Consider the following 9,720-nt stretch of genomic DNA (forward strand, 5'->3'; position numbering starts at 1 on the left):
GTCGATGTGAAGTAAGCAATCAATCAATCTGAAAAATCCTTGGCAATCAATCAAGTCAGGGCCCTGAAACTTGAATTGATTGATTATGCACACCTCTGACGACATCGAGAATGCTCAAACAACGCGCTTACCCATTGATCTTTAGTCCAGACGGCAATGTAAGAGAGCTAGATTTGATTCTAGTGCTTTAAAGAGCGACGTTGACCAAGAGACGGGACTATCATATTTAAAGATCGCCCTGGGGATGAGTTCCTAGTACATCCGAGCATCAGTCGCTCCATGTCTTCCGGGACCGACCGCTTTTGTTGATGCAAGCGAGTATGGTGGCCATAGAGTTCGGACGACGGCCCTGATAGAGTGGAAGGAATGCCCGTAGGCTAGAGATAGGAGCAGAGGTTCTGGACGACCTTCCGCAAGGATACGTGATAGATATGGGGTTGGGCCCACTGGCGGGTAGGCAGCTGCCCTATACGGTAACGCTGAGGAATGAGGTGATTATCGATGGCCTTCCAGTGGCTTGTCGAGGCCCATCGGCTGCGAGGATTGGACAACTAGTGCGAGCTTGCAATCGCTTGTCTTTCGCCGACTGGCGGCACAGGCAGTGCATTTCTTGCGGTATCTTACTCTCTCGCCAGCTAATGCGACCTAAAAGCACAGCGATAACTGTCAATCATTCCGCAGTGGTCGATGGCATGCTACAATGCGCAAGCGCTCAATCAATGAAAGGAAGCTCAAGTTGCCGCTCTCTGAGCGCGCGATGACCAGCACGTCAGCGCGACATCCGGCTTCGTGATGCAAAGTCAATGTCGCGTGTGTTCTTCGTGCTTTGGAGGGCTGTGCTCATTTTGCATGCGAGAACGCCTGCCGCGCCATTTTGATGCATGTTCCAGAACGAAGTCTGGGCAGACAAGCGTGACAAGCACCCTGGATTCGAGCTTAGACAAAGCTTGATTTACCCTAATGATTGCGTGATAAGGATTACCTGCACTAGGCACCTGCGTTGACCGCGGCGTTCGCCGACCAAGGCTCCATCCAATTGAAGGCGGAAGATGTTATCTGGTCTGAAGCGCCGCATGTGCACTTGCGATCTGACGAGACGCGTCCGGGCCGGAGATGCTGCCAAGCATGGCCAAGCTCCGAACCTTGACTGGTTAGTGCGACGCGCCGCTGCACGTGCGCTGGAGGCGTTGGCTGGAATCTTGTGATAGAAACGAGATGTCGCGTGGCCGCTGCCGCGCCATGAGCTGGAATCAACCAGCCTTCAGTTCTCGTCAACATCCTTGTGACCACAATCTGAGGTCCTTCTGCGAATACCACGATTACAAGAACGCTAAAAACTCATCGCGATCCACGCCATACGTGTCGATAGGCCTTGTTGAAATTGACCCTTTGCTTTTTGCCAAATTTCTCCCGTGGGGCAATACGGAGTATCAGAAGGTTCGTAGAGTCGACAAGGTCCAATAGCGAACAACGAAGATGTGATGATAACGGTGAAATTGTGCGTGCAAGGCCAGGAGGCCGGCTGCACGCGCAATAATATGTCCTGGAGGCGATTCGTCTTGACCTAACGTCGTGACTGGCACTGTTGATATTGCCAATATAATGAGGCGAGCTGGTCTCGGAGCCCGAGGTTCGAGGAACTTACAGTTAGGAACGCCGTAGCCGTTGCAAAGGCTCCCTCTTGCAGAAGACATCTTTGCGACTCCGATGGGTCGAATTAACCGTGGAAGCCTAGTTGCCTTACTCGGTCACTGCAGTAGAAATAACTGCTTGCTTTATGGATGAACACGGTTCTCGCATATCCGGACCATTGAGGTTGGCTTCTCCCCGACGTGCTTTGCTCAACCGCTTTGCGTCGCAGCCTCCTCAGCATTGTATTACTCGAGTCATTGATTCAACTCGAACAAGTCTTTTCAAGCCACGCAATCCGATGTTCTGGCAAGTGTTGCCTGCAGGGCGGGCAGCAAGGTGGTATGTTGTCTCTCTACTAGACGCGCCAAGCTGAGAAGAGATCCAGAGGTTGATGGGTGCTCATAATGCTGATGCAGTTCTGGTTTCTCTCTGTATTCGGTAACTGTGACCTGGGTCAACTGGCACCGAAATTCTTCAAGTTTGTTAGGCTCGGCGTCGTGTTGATGATGTCTCGACAAAGTCTCATCCAGGTGATTAAAATCGGTGAACACTGCATTCTTACGCTATCACCAAGCGCCCGTACCCTCGCCCGGTGGTGTCAACAAGGTCATAAATAGTTGCTCGGCTGCTAAATTAGCTATCTCCAATCTGCGCGTGATGGCTCCATCGCCTTTTCGGCGAGCGAATGCCGAATCAATGACCTTGAGGTATTCGTGGTAGCTGCACTACCCAGCTGGCCTCATTTGACAATGGGTCCCGAATCTTTTGACTGATGACTATCATCTTGCCGTCCTCGTGTGCAAGCTTCATGCCTGGGCACGGGTAATTCGTTTTGCGCGAGGGTATCCATTGGATGTGGTGACCTGTCATAGCAAGAATGCCTGGGACAGCGGTCCTCAGGGCTGATGGTAACATGGCGCACTGGTTACCCAGTATCGGGGCCGGTTCTGTGGAGAGCGTCGCGAGGCATGAAGCAGAACATTGAGAATTCAGGTCGTACCTAATACGACAAGCACACGGGCGGTCAGACAATCACGCTGTCACCTGATCTCTGCCCAATTACCAATCGTAGGTAGGAACACCTTTCCAAAGTACACAAGTCCCTGAAGTGCCTGATGCAGTTTGAAAGCCACAGACGTGAGCCAGTCGAAGTGAAGAGGCTTATCAGATGTCCTTCCGGCGGCGGTGTCATCAGATAACAAATAGCCCGCCGGGCGACCAATCATCGAATGGGCTTCAGCCGCCACAACATCACATGTCCGACGATGGCACACCCGCCGGATCTTTGTTTTCGAAAATGTCCTGGCCAAGAACCGAAGACACCAAGACTCACGCTTGACTCCATCAAGCTGCGACCCGAGGCATGCCGCCTCCCACGTGTGCGTTTACCGGTGTCACTGGGGCCCCGCCTCCGCATCAATCAAGCACTCCATGTTTGCTGCATCTCCATGGAAGCTGCATCTAATTTGTCGTGATGCGGAGTCCACCGGACGAAGAGCTCGTGCTCGAAGTAGCGCCGAAGGACTCGCTTCTGACTGCTAGCCCGGATTCATCCTCGCCTGCTTCCACAATCAGACCATGCGGGCTGAGCGGATCTCACGCGTTTGGCTTTTTCGCCCTCACTAAAGAGCATACCACGAGAAGTCCCACCCTCCCTTTCGTGCGAGGTCATGTACTAGGCATGGCCGTACATAGGAGACGCAATTCTGAGCTTCGTTTCATTTCTGCTGCCACGATCTGATTACGAAACATGGCGGTGCACGTGGCCGTACTACTCCTTACCTGCCATGCCCTGGCCACTTTCGCCGCCACCCATACGTTTGACTGGAACATCACTTGGGTCACGGCAAACCCGGATGGCGCGTTCGAGCGTCCAGTCATTGGCATCAACGGGCAATGGCCTCTGGATGTGCTGAACTTTACAAAAGGCGACAGAGTGGTCGCAAATGTTCACAATATGGTATCTCGCCCAGCTCAGGCTTCCACAATCCCTTTTTGACATGGGCATCTTAGCTTGGGAATCAATCTACCAGCATGCACTTCCATGGATTATTTCAGAACGGTACCAGCGACATGGACGGTCCTCCGGGTGTCACGCAGTGCGAGATATCAGCCGGATCGACGTTCGTCTACAACTTCACCGTGGACCAGACAGGATCGTATTGGTAAGCGTGTCGTCAATCGTGTAGTGCCGCGCACTGCTACTTCGTGCTTGCGCTCAACCTGATTATGCAGGTATCATTCGCACACAAGAGGGCAATACCCTGACGGGCTGCGGCAGGCCTTCTTCGTTGATGACCCAAATGATCCTTACAAAGGACAATACGACGAGGAGGTCGTGCTAACCTTATCCGACTGGTATCACGAACAAATGCCCACACTCATCAAGGGGTTCATCAGCGTACTCAATCCCACGGGAGCCGAGCCTGTCCCCAATGCCGCTCTTCTAAATGACACACAAAACCTTACTGTTTCGGTGCAGCCGGGAAAGACCTACCTCTTTCGCATCGTAAATGTGGGAGCATTTGCAGGTCAATATTTCTGGGTAGAGGGCCACAGCATGAGAATCGTTGAAGTCGATGGCGTCTGGACAAATGCATCAGAAACTGACATGATCTATTTGACGGCTGCCCAAAGATGCAGTGTCCTCGTCACTACCAAACCCGATACTGGCGCTAATTTTGCGATGGTTGGCAGCATGGATACTGTAAGTCCCAATGCAGCTCCCCAGATCTGTATGGCGACTTTAACTTGAGCAGGACCTCTTCGACACCATTCCAGAAGGCTTGAACCCCAACGTTACCGGCTGGCTTCAATATGATGTGTCCCAGACTTTGCCACAGCCACAATCGAAGGATACTTTTGACCCTTTCGACGATTTCAATCTGATCCCGGTTGATGGACAGGAGGCACTGGGCCCAGCAGACCATACAGTGACGCTTGACATGAAGATGGACAACCTCGGGGATGGTGCCAACTAGTAAGACTTTCACTCGTCCAACATTCCAACACCAATTGACATCCTCACAGCGCATTCTTCAACGAAATCACATATATTGCACCCAAAGTCCCCTCGCTCTATAGTGCGCTCAGCACAGGAGGGTCGGCGGTGAATCCTACGGTATACGGTACCGATACGAATGCCTTCGTTCTTAAGAAAGGGGACGTCGTAGACATAATCGTCAACAATGACGACCCCGGCAAACATCCCTTCCATCTGCACGGTCATGCCTTCCAAGTCCTGGCCCGCAGCGACGACGACGTGGGCCACTGGAATAGCTCACAAGCCGTCAATGGATTCCCGCAAGTCCCGATGCGCCGTGACACCCTCATGGTGCGACCGCAAGGGAACTTCTTGATCCGGTTTGTAGCGGACAATCCCGGCGTGTGGTTCTTTCATTGTCACATTTACTGGCATCTGGTTTCCGGCCTCGCAGCAGTCATGGTAGAGGCGCCACTTGAGTTGCAGAGTCAACTCAGCATTCTCTCGAACCACTACGAGGTGGGTGAAACAACCACAATCGCACTACATTTTTCCGCTGCTGACAAGCGCAGGTTTGCAGAGCAGGCGGCGTTCCATATCTTGGTAATGCGGCTGCGAACACGGAGCATTACTTCGACCTCGAAGGTGAGAACCGCTCGGTTGCACCGTTGCCCACGGGCTTCACCACCGGGGGAATTGTCGCGTTGGTCTTCAGCTGTGTGGCTGCTTTCCTTGGTTTGGCGACAATAGCGTGGTATGGCGCTGCTCCTCTTTGAAACAAAACATTTGTGCCCGGATTGATGGAGAATTGGGAGGTGTTACTAGTAATGAGCTTTTTGTTGGTCCCGCATATGGCGTGAGAGACTGGACCTTGACATCATGTATATCAAGGCATGCCACAAGCGATGTGCAAAGCTAGCATCCCTACGGCTAGAGATTTCGTTTCCGCCTCTTCATTTCCTGGAGAACCTAGCAGGATTGAGGCTCCAATGCGAGGCGAATATCGGCGAGTTCTTCCGTTCTGCCGTGAAGGATCAGGAGATTTGACACCAAAGAACAGGCCATGCAACCAAGTGAGTTTACTAGTGGCTTTGTGGCGCTCATCTGATAAGGTCTAGATCTGATAAAGAGCAGACCTCACATGCGAAGCAGCACCATCCCCCGCCCTGAGGAACTGCAGTCATGCGACGGTCAGCCGTGCTTGCTCGTTTACAGCTAAAAGGAAGCACTTCAAGCTTTCACTAGCGCTGGTCAAGATCTTCAAGTCTGCCTAGAGCGGGACCCTCATCGCCCTCCATCCACAACTATCAGCCGTGGACGGTGTGTTTTCATGGGGCAAGTTCGCAGTTGGCTCTCTGTTCAGTCTCTCTTCGCCTTATAATTTTTCCCTACTTCTTACTAAGGATTCGTATCGTAATTCTTGACTTGCTTGAAGTACACGAAAGCGCTTCACAACATGACTGTTCAAGTCTTCGCGGTGTCGGGTATGCGCAGTTCTTTTCCATCGCTGGGTATACACACGTAAGCTAATGTGCGCAGTGTTCTTCATTTGTTTCAGAGAATGTATCGAAACGAGCATTGTGGTTTCTGTCTTGCTTGCGTTCCTCAAGCAGACACTCGGAGACCAAAATGATTCCGTGTACAAGAAACTCATGAGACAGGTTAGTAACACCCTGCCAGATGAGTCGATGCCATGCTCACACACCTCGAGGTATGGTTCGGTGTTGGCCTTGGCCTCCTGATCGTCGTCATCATCGGCGCGGGGATGATAGGCGCTTTCTACGGTCTTCAGAAGGATATTTTTGCAAAGGCTGAAGATCTCTGGGAAGGTTTGTCCGAAGATTCGAGGACTCATCAGAGCCTACATGCGTTTATTTGCGCCTGACACATCACATAGGCATCTTCAGCATGATTGCTGCGGTCATCATTTCTGTAATGGGCGCAGCACTACTGCGCGTCAATAAATTGCAAGACAAGTGGCGGGTCAAATTGACCAAAGCCCTCGAGACTCGTGGAAAACAGCAAAGAAGTCGGGTCAAATTCTCCACCCGGGTCAAGAGGTGGTGCGAGAAATACGCCATGTTCCTTCTCCCTTTCGTAACAGTCCTCCGCGAAGGTCTAGAAGCCGTCGTCTACATCGGAGGTGTGAGTCTGGGCCTGCCTGCAACCTCTTTCCCACTTCCAGTTGTTTGTGGAATCCTGGCAGGGTGCTTGGTGGGATATGTCATCTATCGGTAGGTGCATGCAGATATTGAACACCCATGACCATGCCGCTGACCCATCGCAGAGGCGGACGAGGCCCAAGCCTCCAGATCTTCCTCATCATATCCACTTGCTTCCTATACCTTGTTGCAGCAGGATTGTTCTCTCGCGGCGTCTGGTACTTCGAGAACTACCGATGGGGTCTTGCCATCGGCGGTGATGCCGCAGAGACTGGCTCTGGTCCCGGCTCGTACGACATTCGACAGAGCGTGTGGCATGTCAACTGCTGCAACCCTTTATTAAATGGGGGTGGCGGATGGGGCATCTTCAACGCTGTCCTTGGGTGGCAAAACTCTGCTACATACGGCTCGGTCATTTCGTACAACCTCTACTGGCTCGCTATCATGTGCACGTTCCTCTATATGCGTTGGCAGGAGAAAAGGAGCGCGAGCAATGGAACGACACAGAACGGACAAGACTCTGGTAGCGGAGATGATGCAGATAAAAAGGAAGTACCCGCCAGCCAGGCTAGAGAGGTCGATCATGCCAAGGCTACAGAAAATGCCGAAGCAAGAGTTGCCGTTTCCAGTGTTTGAGGGAGTCAATTCTAGCAGGTCACATGTTGCAAGCTTTAGTGGCTAAGACCTTTATCTTGCATTTCAACCTGCATGAAGTCATTTGAATCTCTGCGGTGATGCGACCCCGCCAATAGTGTCCTTCCAATGCCCTTCCTTCAGTCATGAAAGAATGTGAGATGGGTCTCGCTAGGGCGGCTCGGCTTCAGACTTGTCTTGCCCGAGTCAGAATTCTCACGATTTACATTCTGAAAGCTTTTTCCTTGAAACTTGTCCTCATCGGCTTGATGTCCGGCAGACGGACTTTGCTGACGTTGACGATGGCGGTCGCTCGTATGATGAACCGTCTCGATGGGCTTTTGTGGCTCAGTCACATGATATCGAGCGAACAGATCGTTCTGGATCCAGATAATTTTCGTCAAAGCTCTGACGAGGTTGACTTTCTTTCTGTCGCTCAAGTCTGGCAGCGACATGATGGCTTTCAATGCAATATCTTGGATGTACCCGAGACAGACATTGAGAAAGACGTATTCCACGAACACCGGTATCTGACGAGCTTGATTCGAATGCATCCGCCTTTCAAGAATTCATTAGTTTCTCAAGTCAGCATCCCTATATCTCGCAACTCACCCTACTAAATCGAGGTACTCCCAGTACTCTGGCTTTGTGGGGTCGCTAGTTAATCTGACGAAATACCATCGAAGGAACATTTTCCTCGTGTTGATTGCATCGGAGTCTGGTGCGGCCCAAACTTCAGGATTCTCGTCAATCCGTGTATCTCGAGGACGTTGTGTAAAAATACGCCCCGTGACATCGAACTCAAGCAACTTGTCATAGACCTTAGTTGTGATCATTGGAGCTGCGCTCCGGAGATGGCTTTGGCCTTCCAGAAGCGCCATAACATCGTCTGGACGGCGGTCAGGGCATACTTTGTATCTGGAACTGTTACTGAGGCGAGTTTACCTTCGCCAAAGCCCAGAAATTGATGGAGATACCGTATGCGGCTTGGCAGGGAATCTTGCAGCTGCTGTCGATCGACATGTTCCATGCTTGCGGGGAGAGCTGCCATAGCGTCCGAAGGAATACTTAGGGCCGAAATTTAACTGTCAAGAATGGGGCTGCGCTACGTATAACGACTGTGAGGAGGCGTTCCAGGCGCATTTTCACTTGCTGGAAATCACGAGCACAGACATCGGGTCATTGTCAAACTTTTCTGCTTCATCAATTTCACTCTCGACTGGACACAAGCTACATCTCTAGTCTCTGGAAAGTCTCGCGCTCTGATAGACGATCTGCAGATTTGTTCAATCATATCCTAGCTGTTGATCCTTCACCCCTGTTAGTCAGCCTGCTTAGTATGCACCGGTTAGGCCGCGACGAGATTTGAGTTCAGCGGACTGGTACTAGTCAGCCTCCGACGTTTGAATGATCAGGACTCTTATCTCGTGCAACTTCTTCCGCAGCAACGGAATCCAGCCCGAAAGTCCTGTCGTGAACTTGCTCGAATAAGCCCGGTTCTACGTCGTTGAACCCCACATACCGATGATCTGCAAATCCTTATGGAGACCAAAAAGGCAACGACCAGATGCCAAGACAATGAATTAGTAAGAAGAATGGATTACACGCCCCTGCTCAACGAGTCAACCAGCAGGTTGTCGGAGAGAAAGGGAAAGGTAGCCACTCGATGCCATGGGTTGATGCGAGTTTTCACCACAAAATAAGCAAACAACAGAATCAAGTCTCCATTAACAGTCAGAATCTTTTGATTACCAGCTGATGAGGTTGATCAATCCATTGCAGACGTGGTAACCATGAACTGGAAGATGCTCACCGCTATCATTCATGTACTTACCATTCGCGGATATTGGGGGGAAGTGAAGTCAGGCGACCGTGTCACGATCGCTCCTTCCTTCCACTCCCGAGCGCTCTCTTCATCAAGGCTTTGGGGCAACCGCGTCGTCAATATCAACAACCACCACTTTCTTGACATCGAATACACGCGCCACGCAATCACAAACGCGAAGAAAGCTGTCAACTGATCTTTCACTATCTCGAAACCACACAATGACACAGACAGCCTTGTCCAGCGCCGGCCTGCTGGGAAAACTTCCGCCAGAGATCCGCAACCAGATCTACCTCGAGTTATTAGTGGACCCAATACCTATCTATGTCAGGCGCCGAATCGACATCATAGGCTCATCCAACGTCACGCGAAGAAAAAGATACTCGAGTAGAATGCGCCAAGTCGTTCACTCCCGCGTTGTCATGAACATTTGGGACAGCGACGGAAAAGGGGAATGCGTAATACACCTGTTGCGTGTTTGCAAA

At 51.5% G+C, this 9,720-nt stretch overlaps 3 protein-coding genes across 3 annotated transcripts; 2 read left to right on the plus strand and 1 right to left on the minus strand.

The window, feature by feature from the left end:
- Nucleotides 1-3,045: 3,045 nt before the first annotated feature.
- On the plus strand, nucleotides 3,046-5,518 carry WHR41_05582 (uncharacterized protein). The gene is made up of 6 exons (XM_069374187.1): nucleotides 3,046-3,592; nucleotides 3,646-3,797; nucleotides 3,868-4,339; nucleotides 4,392-4,612; nucleotides 4,663-5,134; nucleotides 5,188-5,518. The coding sequence occupies exons 1-6, from the start codon at nucleotides 3,383-3,385 to the stop codon at nucleotides 5,389-5,391; spliced, it is 1,731 nt and encodes a 576-aa protein (XP_069228516.1). The 5' UTR covers nucleotides 3,046-3,382; the 3' UTR covers nucleotides 5,392-5,518.
- A 302-nt stretch (nucleotides 5,519-5,820) lies between these two features.
- Nucleotides 5,821-7,661, plus strand: ftrA (High affinity iron permease ftrA). Its single transcript, XM_069374188.1, has 5 exons — nucleotides 5,821-6,099; nucleotides 6,155-6,276; nucleotides 6,327-6,444; nucleotides 6,513-6,849; nucleotides 6,903-7,661. The coding sequence occupies exons 1-5, from the start codon at nucleotides 6,072-6,074 to the stop codon at nucleotides 7,411-7,413; spliced, it is 1,116 nt and encodes a 371-aa protein (XP_069228517.1). The 5' UTR covers nucleotides 5,821-6,071; the 3' UTR covers nucleotides 7,414-7,661.
- WHR41_05584 (uncharacterized protein) lies at nucleotides 7,551-8,461 on the minus strand (the record flags this gene model as incomplete). Its single annotated transcript, XM_069374189.1, has 3 exons — nucleotides 7,551-7,968; nucleotides 8,023-8,299; nucleotides 8,356-8,461. The coding sequence occupies 3 exons, from the start codon at nucleotides 8,459-8,461 to the stop codon at nucleotides 7,551-7,553; spliced, it is 801 nt and encodes a 266-aa protein (XP_069228518.1).
- Between the last annotated feature and the right edge of the window lie 1,259 nt (nucleotides 8,462-9,720).

The sequence above is a fragment of the Cladosporium halotolerans genome, assembly GCF_011745625.1.
Source record: "Cladosporium halotolerans strain TM138-S3 chromosome Unknown Sca19, whole genome shotgun sequence".
In the NCBI taxonomy this organism is placed as follows: domain Eukaryota; kingdom Fungi; phylum Ascomycota; class Dothideomycetes; order Cladosporiales; family Cladosporiaceae; genus Cladosporium; species Cladosporium halotolerans.